Source organism: Chiloscyllium punctatum, chromosome 20 (genome assembly GCF_047496795.1).
Source record: "Chiloscyllium punctatum isolate Juve2018m chromosome 20, sChiPun1.3, whole genome shotgun sequence".
Classification (NCBI taxonomy): domain Eukaryota; kingdom Metazoa; phylum Chordata; class Chondrichthyes; order Orectolobiformes; family Hemiscylliidae; genus Chiloscyllium; species Chiloscyllium punctatum.
Genome location: NC_092758.1, coordinates 35,513,181 through 35,527,364, shown reverse-complemented (window position 1 = coordinate 35,527,364; position 14,184 = coordinate 35,513,181). Strand labels below are relative to the sequence as shown.

The following is a 14,184-nucleotide window of genomic DNA, read 5'->3' as shown; positions in this document are numbered from 1 at the left end:
GCAGTGCAAAGTTCTTGCCTTAATCTTTGAAAGCCCTACTTTAAGTCTTTATGTTACTTCCATTATATTATATTGGTCCCCACTTTCGCAATTAAATCCCTAACACAGGTACTTAGTTAAAATCTAAGTTTGTCTAATTTACATCAAATGCAGACAAACCCTAACTTTCCTAACTAAGGGGTCCTTACCAAATAAGAAACGTATTTTGCCTGTGACATAACGCATTGTTTTTCACTCTGTATCAAACTCAGCGTGAGCTGCTCCCTTGCCAGTGCCACTACCTCTCTGACTCCCAAGGTTAAGTGCCCTCAGGATAAATAGGGATGAGTAATAAATGGCCAGCTGCATCCACATCCCATGAAAGAATTTTAGAAAGCACAAAAGGTGTAAGCAGTTATGAAATTGCTAGTGTTTTATGACTTAGTAAATAAATGTTCAGATACAGACCACAAATGGACATGTTGGGCCAAATGGCCTATTTCTGAGATGTAAATAGTTTTAATTTGTATAAATAGTCTGTGAAATAATCTTATATTTGACATGTTCAACAGGAATAATAATATTGGCAGATTTGCTTATGCAGATAGCTAAACAATATGATCATGAACATAGTATCATTTGTTTCAGATAATATAAGGCTACATATATTCCACTAGACTAAATTAAATGGACCACAAAGTAAATAACTCTATCTGAAACTCCAAGATATTTTCTGTTTGAATGGAAAGCTATTGTGAAAAAAAAAGGTATAAAATACATTTATAAACCAAAAAAAAATACTCAGATTCAGATTTCTTTATTGTAAGATATAAGGACATTAATGAAATGAAATGACAATTAATTTTAACTTGCCAATAATTTTTCCACTGAGATAAATCATCTCAGTAAATTGCCCACCTCATGTTGAAGGCATCTTGGAATTGATAACAGTAGTGATTAGTTCCACTTGCTCAATAATTCATACATTACAGAAAAATAAGAAAACATTAGTGATATAGAATAAAAATGGAAAATAATGGAATTACACAGATGTTGTGATTTAATCAGAATCGATCATTCAGTTGTAATGGTCACCAGTGAAACATTAAACCATCCAGATATTCAGCTTCAGCACATACAGATTTTAAACAGCATTCAGTCAGGTGCCACACTAAAAGATAATATACAAGGGTTCGCGAGTTGAGGGGTAATGTATTCACATGGATGGGGGGTAACTAAAATAAAAAACAAAGAGTAGAGATAAACAAGGCAGTTATGGTTGGCCAGCTGCAACTATAGACTGCTGCAAGGATCAGAGTCGGGCCTCAGTTATTTATAATCTACATTAATGACTTAGATGAAGAGACCAGGGCTAATCCATCCAAAGTTTCCATGATATAGAGATATTAAGGCTTCAAAAAGATATAGGAGAAAGTGAGGACTGCAGATGTTGAAAAGTGTGGTGCTAGAAAAGCACAGCAGGTCAGGCAGCATCCGAGGAGCAGCAGATCGACGTTTCAAGCATGAGCTCTTTACCCTGACGAACAGCTCATGCTCGAAACGTCCACTCTCCTGCTCCTCGAATGCTGCCTGACCTGCTATGCTTTTCCAACACCACACTTTTCAATTCAAAAAGATAGAGACAAGTCAGTAGGCTTCAGATGATAGTTATACCGTTGAAAAATGTTAGATTTGGTAGTTATTACTTATTGATGTAAGAATAGCAAAGCATGTGATGTTAAAACACAAAACATCTAAATGTTGATTTTCAGAGATGTGTATTTGCTTATACCAAGAACAAAGTTAGGATGGAGGTATGTCAAGTAGTTAGGAAAGATGACATGTTGGCTTTTATCGCAAGTGGATTGCAATCTAAAATTAAGAAAGTCTTGCTACTATTGCACAGCACAGGACTCTGGTGAGATAGCATCAGAAGTACTGTGTACAGCTTTGGGCTCCATGTTTAAGGAATGAGGCATTGGAGGGTGTACACTAGTTTGATTCTTGGGAAGAAAGGGGTAGTCTCTGACAAAAAGCTGAGTAAACTGGGTCCATACAATCTGGCACTTAAGATCAGGAGCTGATCTCATTGAAACATGTAGGATTCTGAATGAGCTTTAAAGAGTAGATACTGGAAGGTTGTTTCACCTGACTGAGGAATTTAGAACATGGCATGGTGTCAGGGAATGATTATTTAGCACTGAGAGGAGGGGAAATTTCTTCACTGAAAGACTTGTAAATTTGGAATTCTCAATCTCCAGAGGGTTGTGGATGCTCAATCATAAAATATATTCAAGAGCCAGATCATGAACTGTTCAGGTTATTGGTAAAACTAAGGGTGAAATGAAAATGGAACAAAGGTAGAAGACCAAGCAGGACCGTCTGGAATGGGGAAGCAGACTCATGGGGTTGTTTTAGTCTACTCCTGATCCCATTTCTTGTATTATAATATTAGGTTTCACACTTTTTCTTCATTTGACCATATTGAATGTAGTTGTAATAACAGTAATATTAATTTAATTATTGGCTTAAAGAATTTGAGAGGAAATTAAGAAAGAATGGATCAGCACAAAAATACAATCAATTCTAAAAACCAGTTAAAAGTTGAAAAATTTAAAGAATTTAAAAACAAAAACAAAAATTGTTGGAAAGTCTCAGCAGGTCTGACAGCACCTTTAGAGAGACATCAGAGTTAATGTTTCACTCTAGAGACCCTTCTTCAGAACAGTTTGTTTAAAGAATAATTTAAAAGAACTTGTTTTATTTTACCTTTCTGAAAGTGTTTTAATTAATGCTTTTTTAAAAACAAAAGAAAGACTACTCTGATAACTAAAAAGCACGCAATTGCACTGAAGAATCCTACATGTCAAATTGTTATTACAGTAAACCGGTTAGCCTACTCAAGTCTCATTCAACTGACATATAGAAAAACAATATCCATTTTACTTAATAGGGCACTGACTACTCAATGCACATTCTGTAAACCCTTACCAATTCAAAATGAAGGGCGTTTTCTGAAAGGCAGCCTAGTCCCAGACCGCAGCAATGCTTGTTCATGGTGGCATCAATAATTCCTGCACCGCAGTTGCTGTTTTCACACGCAAACTGCACCTAAAGGCCTGGATGAACAAGCACCACCCAAAGCACAGCAGCTACTAAGTCAATATTACAATATTACTGGCTTCACAAATTCCTGCCATTCGACAGCAAAATTGAAAATAATTGCTGGCCTTTTTGAGGATGTCATTCGTTATAAATACCTTCTTTTCTACCAACTGACAACTGAGAAAAGAATCATAAACAAAAAGGAAAACAAATCGAACATCTAAATGAAAATGAACTACATATTTAAAAGCAATAATCAGTGCAGATTCAGAGCTGGCTTTCAAACTCGTGGCATAGTTATTTATGTATCTCGAACTTTGTTCTGGTTCATGACATTACCTGAACCCTTCAGTTAGGTGTTAGCTTGTAATCCATTCAAAAGTATTTAGGAATTTTTCCCTATAAATCATCTGAACCTTAGTCACATGCAGCCACTCCCTATCATCCATTATTCTCCATTTATCCATTGCTCCTTGTTCAATCTTGATACTCCTTGTCTGCATATTTTTTCACCATGAAGCTATTAAACTTTTCTACAACTGAAATGCTAGCACCTGCCAGAAGCTTTTATTTCTTTCAACAAAGGGTGTCAACCATTGCCATCCACAGACCCTACGGTGGGGCAAAAACCTTGCAGACTAAGTGTTCTAGCTGACCCATTTTCACTTCACATCTCAAGAAAAAGACAGAATTCGTGGGAACTATGGAAACTATAAATATTTTGCTGCATTCTCACTGCTAAATGTAATACATTCACGCAATATTTAAGAAAATTATGCATAAGTGAATGCCAGAAATAGGCATAGATGTTCGCATATTCTAAACATTAGTACTAACAGACAATTTCTTCACTTGAAACATTCTAATATATCAGAAAAATCACAATAATTTTAGAGGAAATACTTAACCTACATCTATTTTCATCAACCAAAAACTACAGCAGCATAAATCTTGCCCATGAAACCCTACTACTTGCATTTATGATGACTTGTATCAAAAACACTGGAGCCAGTCTGTTTGTATGACATAACATGAATAGTGGGGATGCAGCTTCTACAGTCACAACTGTGCTGTTGTGTGTCAATGACTTGCACTTTAGACCAACTCATGGACCATCAACAGTCTACACACCATGCTTTGAGGACACTGTTCCACAGAGTGTCTTAGACATGACTCGATTAATGAGATATGTGTTTTTGATAAAACAAATTAAAGACAATCTAAACATTAATATATTCAATCAATGCTTTATTAAGCCAAAGCATTTAGCAGCACTTGAAGGTGGCTACTGGTAAGTCATACCACCTATTCTGACAGCAACATCGCTAAAATTGGGAACTTAAAAGTAGTGTAGGAATTCACTGTCCACTCACTCTTCTGTGATACCTCGAAGCCAATGCTTTCCAATCCTCTTTCCTCATGTGGTTCCATTATAATGTTTCAGTTTTGTGAAAATTTGAGAGACACAAGGACTTCTGATCATTTGGGGGGAGAGAGGTTGGTGGTCAGCATTTGGGGATGGTTGAGGGTAGAAAAAAAGAGAGAGGGAGGGGCTCAATGACCAGATGAGGCCGAGGGCTGTTGATGAAAAGACAGGTATCTCCAAAGGAAAAGCAAACATGAATGATTTGCAGGCTTATTTGGAGCAGCAGCAATCTGGATCCAGAGAATTCCATTAAGTCACACTCACTGACAAAAAAAAGCACCAAGATTTGGAAAAGTGTCTCAGCTGACTGGGGTGGGGGCAAAGGTAAAACCCACAGTTTGGGAAGCCTTGCTCTAAAATGTTAGTTTATTCACTTACTAAGCGCTAATTTACTGTAAGTTTGTTCGTTCATCTTCCATAGTTACAGATGAGAGAGTGAGAGAAAATGTTCTCTTCGGATAGAACAGCAGGGCACACAGATGTAATTAACCTTGCATTGTGAATTCTTACATTAAATCTTTATTTTGTATTTGCTTTTAAATCACTTTTAGCTGAATAGCAAAATCAATCAAAGCATAAAAGCTTTGTTGCAGTACAGACTAAAGAACTGGGCATTGCTATATGGAAGTGCTAAAACAACCAGCACAATGGGCATGACAAAGCGCAGACAACTTCTTTATAAATATTGACGGTGAAATTTATAAAAGAAAACTATTGTCACAATAGTGATACAAAGTAGATATGCTCTCATATTAAACTGGACTCTCTCTGCACCTTCTCTGTAGCTGTAACACTACATTCTGCATTCTATTCTATTACCCTGATGATGTACTTATGCAAGGTATGATATGTCTGGTTAGCACGCAAAGCAATACTTTTCACTGTATCTCAGTTCATGTGTGTCGACAACAAGAACTTGATTTTAAATGAGTAAGTGCGCTCATTGTAAGGAGAGTTGAAACCTCACCCTTAATATTCAAATATATAGTTACTCTGAGAAGTGCACTCTAATATTAATGGAAATTTGCCTTTATTAGATCTAATATCACTCAAACTAAACCCAGCAAATGCCAAGTTCAAGGGCAAGTCTGATATTTCTGCACTGATACAAATTTCTTGTTTCTTTATTGTTTCAACATTTCTTACATATTATATTGCACAGATAAGAGAACAAAGAATTAGAGAAATAACTTTCCACTCACTGCAATTCCAGCCTCAGCATCTGTGATCCAAATATTTCAAGGAATATGCTTTAAATTTGGGAATACCTATTTCAGTATTTTAGTTTGACTACTTCTCACCTGCTTTAAGAGGCTCAGTATCACTTCAGAATTCACATTTCATAATAATTCTTTTTTAAAAGCATAAAAATGACTAATTTATTGAAGCAGCTGCCTGTTCGATGAACTTTGCCAATTTCACATCTTTTTTGGATAGACCACCACAGTCGTGTGTCAAAAGAGTTATCTGCACCTGGGGAGGAATGAAATATAGAATGTTAATGCATCGAACAGATTCACCATTCCACCTTAACCATACTGTAGGAAGTGTCAATTTCAGAATCTCCTTTCTGCCTGCCTATTAGTTTCATTGGAACAATGCTTTGAGACGTCTTGTGTGTGACATCTGTGGTTTTTGAAGGATGGGAAAATAAAGCAGAAAAAGAGAGTGATGATAAGTTGCTGTTTTTACAACAAGCAGAGACAAGAAGGTTTTCATCCAAAGAGAAAAGGAAAGGCTTGAAAACTTTCTGCAGTAAAAAGATGTCAGTATCAAAAGATCTAAATTTTCCCTTTTATTATTCTTCAAACCAAAAAAAAATTTAACAACATCCTGCTTAATGTGCATGAGTGTCACCCCTACACTCCTTTTACTACCAATTTAACTGGCATTGGGTGTGTGGAAGGCAGCATGCAACTAAATTGTTTACAACTAAAGTTTCTAGGGTACAGTTCCATTAGCACATATTATGAAAAAGTGAATTTTACTTCTTAAAAATGTGACCTTTGTAACTTGGCTCCAATTTCCATTTGGAAGTATTTGAACAACAATTCACCTCCAACTCAAAAATAAAATGTCTGACTGAACCAGTGTTGATTTCTGCCATCTCCCAAGATACCAGTCAGTCTGGGTGGGTTACTCTTCGGAGGGTCGGTGTGCACTGGTTGGGCCGAAGGGCCTGTTTCCACACTGTAGGGAATCTAATCTAATCTAATCTAATCTAAATCAGTCAACTTAATGGTGTGTGAAACCTAACTGACCCTTCACAACTAAAGTTGGGTGTGGTGCTGGAAAAGCAGGTCAGGCAGCATCCGAGGAACAGGAGTTGATGTTTTGGGCAAAAGCCATTCATTACTAAATTCAACAGACCATAACCTCATCAAACAACACCATTTTAAATATCCTTTTGTGACCCACAAGCAAGTTTATATTATAAAATAAATCATAAGTTCAAAAAATAATAATTATATATAATTTATTTTCCTTAACCAAAAGATTTTTTTGAATTCTTTCATTGCATTGTATTACCTGCCCATTGAGCAACCAGAAGGAATGCTAAAGACATTATACATATGAAGAAGTAATAAAGAAGATTGATAAGGGCAGAGCAGTAGATGTGATCTATACGGACTTCAGAAAGGCGTTCGACAAGGTTCCCCATGGGAGACTGATTAGCAAGGTTAGATCTCATGGAATACAGGGAGAACTAGCCATTTGGATACAGAACTGGCTCAAAGGTAGAAGACAGAGGGTGGTGGTGGAGGGTTGTTTTTCAGACTGGAGGCCTGTGACCAGTGGAGTGCCACAAGGATTGGTGCTGGGCCCTCTACTTTTTGTTATTTACATAAATGATTTGGATGCGAGCACAAGAGGTACCAGTTACTAACTTTGCAGATGACACAAAAATTGGAGGTGTAGGGGACAGCGAAGAGGGCTACCTCAGATTACAACAGGATCTGGAGCAGATGGGCCAATGGGCCGAGAAGTGGCAGATGGAGTTTAATTCAGATAAATGCGAGCTGCTGCATTTTGGGAAAGCAAATCTTAGCAGAACTTATACACTTAATGGTAAGGTCCTAGGGAGTGTTGCTGAACAAAGAGACCTTGGACTGCAGGTTCATAGCTCCTTGAAAGTGGAGTCGCAGATAGATAGGTAATACAATGCAATGAAAGAATTCAAAACATTTTTTTGGTTAAGGAAAATAACTTTTATGTCTATATAATTATTATTTTTTGAACTTATGACTTATTTTATAATATAAACTTGCTTGTGGGTCACAAAAGGATAAGTGAAGAAGGCGTTTGGTATGCTTTCCTTTATTGGTCAGAGTATTGAGTACAGGAGTTGGGAGGTCATGTTGTGGCTGTATAGGACATTGTATAGGCCACTGTTGGAATACTGCGTGCAATTCTGGTCTCCTTCCTATTGGAAAGATGTTGTGAAACTTGAAAGGGTTCAGAAAAGATTTACAAGGATGTTGCCAGGGTTGGAGGATCTGAGCTACAGGGAGAGGCTGAACAGGCTGGGGCTGTTTTCCCTGGAGCTTCGGAGGCTGAGGGGTGACCTTATAGAGGTTTACATAATTATGAGGGGTATGGATAGAATAAATAGGCAAAGTCTTTTCCCTGGGGTCAGGGAGTCCAGAACTAGAGGGCATAGGTTTAGGGTGAGAGGGGAAAGATATAAAAAAGACCTAAGGGACAACTTTTTCACACAGAGGGTGGTACGTGTACAGAATGAGCTGCCAGAGGATGTGGTGGAGGCTGGTACAATTGCAACATTTAAAAGGCATTTGGATGGGTATATGAATAGGAAGGGTTTGGAGGGATATGGGCCGGGAGCTGGCAGGTGGGACTAGATGGGGTTGGGATATCTGGTCAGCATGGACGGGTTGGAAAGAAAGGTCTGTTTCCATGCTGTACATCTCTATGACTCTATAACAGTTCTTAGGTGTAGTCAGAAGCACACATCTGTCTTGCACCTCTGTTCATAACAAACTATTTTCTCACTCACTCTGTTCCCCCAAATATCTTGTTATGATCAGGAACTGGCCATTCAATAAAAATAATGGGAGCAAAATCAGATCTTACCAGAGTATTCTTGACCAGATGCACAAATAAAAAGCAAATTGACCTTCACTTTCACTGCTAGTTAAATGGATTCTACTTTCTTTAGACATATCCTGTAATTTTCAAAGTTAGGGGGAGATGTTCACACCACAACCAATGGTTCCAGCAATTTATGTTTTATGATTTACTTGCTGGAGATTTAACATTATGTGCTTTCTTCCTTGCGTGAGACATAATGTTCTACTTCCATGACCTGAAAGTAGTATTGCTTCCAATATACAAGTTCCATGCTATCACATAGGCTCTACACAGTTGTAACAAAGGACAAATTCCAGCTTGAAATAATTCGCACTGTACCAAAGGATCAACACACTGCTACAAGTGCCATTTTTGACAGAGATGTTAAACTGAAGCATCTTCTGCCCCTTCAAGTAGATTGAAAGAAGATCGCATCGTGTTATGCCACAGTAATACAGGAGAGCTCTTCCCAGTTTCCTGGCAATAGTCATCTTTCACCCATTGAGAGGATGACTGGAAATGTGCATAAATTGCCTGTGTTGTTTCTTCCAGAACAATAAACTATCCTGTAAAAGCACTTTAAAATATTCTATGGCTATGAAAGATAAAAGATATTTTACATTATGCATCTTGGTTCTTTGACCTTTCCTCTTACTTTATCATGTTCATCATTACTGCACATCATTTCAGAGCTTCTTCCTTACTTTCCTTTGTACGTGTTCCTCCATTTTTCTCACTGTATGCCTGCTTATACTTCCAGTTCTGATGAAAGGCTGTGCCTGAAAGGCTATAGTTTTCCTTTCACTTCAGGTGCTGTCTATCTTATTGTGTTAAGGACTCCATGTTTTTGTTGCAGATTTATAGCATCTGCAGCTGATTCTTAGAATAAAATTCCATTCTAAAGTTGTTGTTCACTCCAAAATGCTTCTGGTACCTTTTGCTAGAATTGCCATACATATTAGATCTATTCTGTAGCTTATCAAGACTAATACTAAACTAAAATATAGGAAATAATAAAACAATCTGCACAGGCTGAAATGGGAATCCCCAGAAGTACAAAAGCATAAGAAAATTATGACAATAGTGGTGATGATGGTGGTTGGGGGTGGGTGAAGTGAAGTGTAATGGGTTCCAACAATAGCACTTACTCTAATCTTAGTTTAAATTGGTGATGGTCTGGATGGACTAAAAGCTGCATTAAATGCACACAATGTTGTAAGCGACAGCACTACTAATGGCTAAGCTGCTTTGATCCTCCTGTGCAGATCTCTATAACAAACATCAAAGGAAGGATTTTGAGCCAAGCAGCAGTAGCACATTAACCAAGATAGCAATATATTTGAGAACACTAGTGCGGGCTTGTCGTATCATACAAAGTTTTATGTCCAGATTTGTGCTTTCTTGTGCAAAAAAAAAAGGATCACATGGATTTGAAGTGCAGGGATATGATACATAATGTGCCTGAACACACATTGTTAAATGTAAAACTGTGTTTGAAACTAATGGATTGCACATTATTGTAGAGTGAGTGATTTATACTTATAGAATGACAGCAAAATGGAGCACAATCTGAAAACATTCACATTACCTTGTGGTACACATTGAACCATTCAGGGTGATGATTCAGTTTCTCTGCCTGTAAAGCCACGCGTGTCATAAATCCAAAGGCCTGGAATAAGAATTTATTTAAACAAGACATTAACAGCATTCTAAATTTTTTTTTGAAGTTATCAAAGGGCAGTTAACCTTCTGATAAGGTGCAGTAGATAATATTGGGCATTTCTGTTTCCACTCCAAAAGAAAATGTGCTGTTTTTATGATGGCCCAGAGTTTTGATACCATTACTAGCAAACATGGTAATATTTGCTATACACAATGACTGGAGTGGCAGTGCAATCTTCAGAAACTGTACTTGTGCCAAAATTTGGAAGTTTTAGCATGCTTTATGGGCTCCAGAGGATTTCATATTGTTTGTCCTTCGCGCAGCAAGGATCAGCTGGCAAGACTTTTGATTATTTTCCCATAACTTCCAAGGACTTGGAGCTGATGAATTTCATTTTAAATAGCAAGAGGGTAGAAAGAGTGTCAAATCACTTACTTGAAGATTTGTTACTTTGTGTAAACTCTAACACCAGAAAGGAAATCTAAAATAAACTGGCTCTTTTTAATAAAGGCCATTATGAGGCAGAGTAATACTCTTGGAGTAAAACCCAGCAGAAGAGAGGTCTGTTGCCCGGGTATTAAATGTACCTCACTCTTCTCCACCCAGCTCCTGTTATGATAATGTTAAAAGCAGCTAAGAATTTCTCACCATTATATCACTTTTTAAACAAGGTTTAAAACTGTTTGGATTTTTAAAAAAAAAATCACATGCCACCTGAGATGACAGCAAAAGTCTTTGGAGAATACAGAACTAGTTGGGGCAGTTTCAAAATAGGAAACACCCAACTTAAGATGGAAGTGAACAAGTATTCCTTCTCTCGAAGGCTCATTAGCGTTTGGAGCAGTGGAGGTTTCATCATTGAATATATTTAAGGCAGACTTTTGATCTACAAGGAAGTCAAGGGTTAATTGTGAAGGGCACACTGGTGGCAGTGTGGCAGATGCTAAAGTGAAATTAAGGCGACAATCAATTTAGCCCTCATCTTATTAAATAGCTGGGCAAGCTCAAGGAGTCAAATGGTCTCCTCCTACATGTATTTCTTATGTTCTTACTCAGTCCAAGTTTTGTGAATGTACAATGTGCATTTTGCTAATTCTTTCAAAATTGTTATCATGAAAAATAATAATTTTACCAGGTCTATACGAAAGAATGTTTTTACAATTGTAGAATACATTGCCTTATTGCTTTTGTCAAAAATGTATACTTACCAGAACTTGAAGAGGAGCTTTAAAAAAACAGAAGAGACAGAAACAGACAAAAGCCCAAATACCTATTTTAAAAAATCCTGTCAGGCTGTAGCCCAAGCACAGCAGGACTCAATTATCAGTTGACAAGAGACACAACTCTACCTTGTATTCCCATCACAACCACTAAATTGTTAATCTAACATTCTACAGCTACAAATATACTTGAACAAACTTCAATCTTTCAAGCTTCATAACTAGTGTAAAGAATGGTAAAATTATTAATTGATACAAAACACAATCTTTACACCTCAGAGACATATTGTACGGAGATAGGTTGCATGATCTTGCCAAATGATAAGAGGGATCAATCCTGCTTCAATATTCTTAACTGCATTTGAATACACATCAGACTAATCTGGGAGAAAGGACATTTTTCTGCTGTGAACATCCCAGATGCAAATATGCATCAAAAACGCGCCAAAATTTGGTATAAATTAGATTCAAAAGATACTTGAATATGTGTTCATGGGTATTATAAGAACAACCCAATTAGCTCAGCATGTAATCACATTGGTCTGGATTTATCAGTCAGCACATGGCAATGACGCTAACTGCTGACCTTAAAGGTCAGCTGATGAAAAACCAGCTAATAAAGAAGCAGTGCTTCGAAAGCTTGTGCCTCCAAATAAACCTGTTGGACTATAGCCTGGTGTTGTGAGATTTTAACTTTGACCTTAAAGAAAGCTGACTTTGAAGATCTAGCTAACGCTATTGTGTGAATTTCTGTTATACCATAGGCCAAAGTACAAAAGAGCTCCAGTCAGTTATTGGAACTCCTTGTGCCTCAAATATATGCATATAGTATCATGAATGAGTAAGAAATGCTTTGGGTTTGTTTGTTGGAATTGCAAGGAAAGTCAAACTCCAACATTTGTTTGTTTCTCCATATGCAAAGACTGTACAGAACTGAACTGCTATAGTAACTACGTATGTACGTAAAGTCTTTTTTATGAATAAAGTATAGTTTTGAAATAAAAATAACGGAGAGTTGAATCTGGCATCAAACCAAGTGATCCACAGCAAAAATGACAGTAGTAAACAGCAATCAGCCAATCACACTGAAGTGTTCGGAGGTCGCACATCATAATCTACAATGCACTGATTAAAATGATAATGAAAGTGAAAGACAATGAAATAAAACATTGGGACAAACTTGAAATTAAAGGAGAAACCAAAATATCAAAAATAATCAAAATAATTTTAAAATGTAGATTTTAAATAAATAATTATGTAGAAATTTGATATTTTACAAATATAAAATTCGTTGTTTCAGTGAGAGGATTTCTAGCAATAATTACGAATTCATTACAAAGTTAAAAAATCCAAATACACCACATTCAACAAGGCATAATTTTTTCCACAGTTTATTCACCACAACTGGAACAAGCATAAGAAGGGAAGGTTCTTGTCAGTTCAGTGATTTATAATTGAATGGAGACAATGAGAAGGTCAATACCACATCCTATGGAGAACTACCTGCAGAATACCTGCCAGCAACTAATGCTCCCTTTAAGTTCTGTTTGCTACACAAAGACAGCCTGTCCCATTAAGATGGCTTTTAGCTGTGCACTGACTCTTCTTGTAGAAGCATTTTACGTCTGGTCTTTTTATTCCTAGTGTGGCACATTGCAGATTGGTGCACGGCTGCGCCAATCTAGTGGGAACACCACAGCAATTTCTGGACCTCTGTTTTTAACTATTTATGTATGGTTTCAAAAGATTGCTACAAGGTTCAAAAGAGTAATGACAACAATCACAGGCAGTTTCAACATCATTCCTGTTCCAAACATTGGGCAATTTTCAAAACCTTGGGAACTGAAGTTAAATAATTTATTTTTTAAAATCCAGCCCATTTACATAAGGACCTGATTAACTGGTAACTTTAAAGGACTTAAGAAGAAATCCCAGAATATTAACTGGTGCTGCTACACTAACATGTGGTACAAGTGTAAATCCAGAAAAAAGAATGACTATTTGCTACAAACAGAACTGATTAATTGCTCACAGACAAATTTCAATCATTTGTCAAAAGCACGAAAACAGATCACAGGTACAGTTGCTCTGTTTTTAATGAGTGTATTTTGCCCAAAAATTAGTGTATCCCATTGAACATGGAGCTTTCAGTGAAAATCTCCTTTCAAATGATCCTTTGTGCTATTTTAAAACGATCCGCAGTTACACAATAACATGGTGTCATGTGACTTCTGACCTTGTCCACCTCCGTCCAACACTGGCACTTCCACAGCTATTTTAAAAAGGCATCATGCTGGAAATCTGTCATGTTAACAAACCTGGTCACACCATAGGATCAGATTAACCATTAAAAACAGGTTTCTGCTAATTGTCTTCGGGGTTCCTATAACATTAGTCTGGTTCATTTGGGCACAAGGATTTTAATAGATAGTCACGTTTGAGCAGAAGTTTTGAATAATATATTGTGCGTTTTTTTGCGTCAAGTCTCAGAACAAAGTAATCCACTTGATCTGCATAGCTTCCACCAAACCAAACATCCATACGCAGCACCACCCATGCACAGTTGACTGTAGTGTGTACTATACAAAAGATGTACTACAACAACTCATGCAGGCTCCTTAAGCAGCACCTTTCAAACTGTTGACTTTGACATTAAGCTTCCTTGGTTGTCAACAAACAAGTAACATAATTAATTCTGTCTT

The 14,184-nt window shown here is 37.1% G+C and overlaps 1 protein-coding gene across 2 annotated transcripts in view; it reads right to left on the bottom strand.

Moving 5' to 3' along the window:
- Positions 1-780: 780 nt before the first annotated feature.
- LOC140492033 (pterin-4-alpha-carbinolamine dehydratase 2-like) overlaps positions 781-14,184 on the bottom strand; it is a 65,406-nt gene continuing 52,002 nt past the window's right edge. For both annotated transcript variants that reach the window (XM_072590681.1, XM_072590683.1), the window contains 2 exons: positions 10,188-10,268; positions 781-5,983 (listed from right to left, as the gene is read on the bottom strand). In XM_072590681.1, the coding sequence (XP_072446782.1) occupies positions 5,885-5,983; positions 10,188-10,268 (180 nt within the window). In that variant the 3' untranslated portion in view covers positions 781-5,884. The remainder of the gene's footprint in view (positions 5,984-10,187; positions 10,269-14,184) is intronic.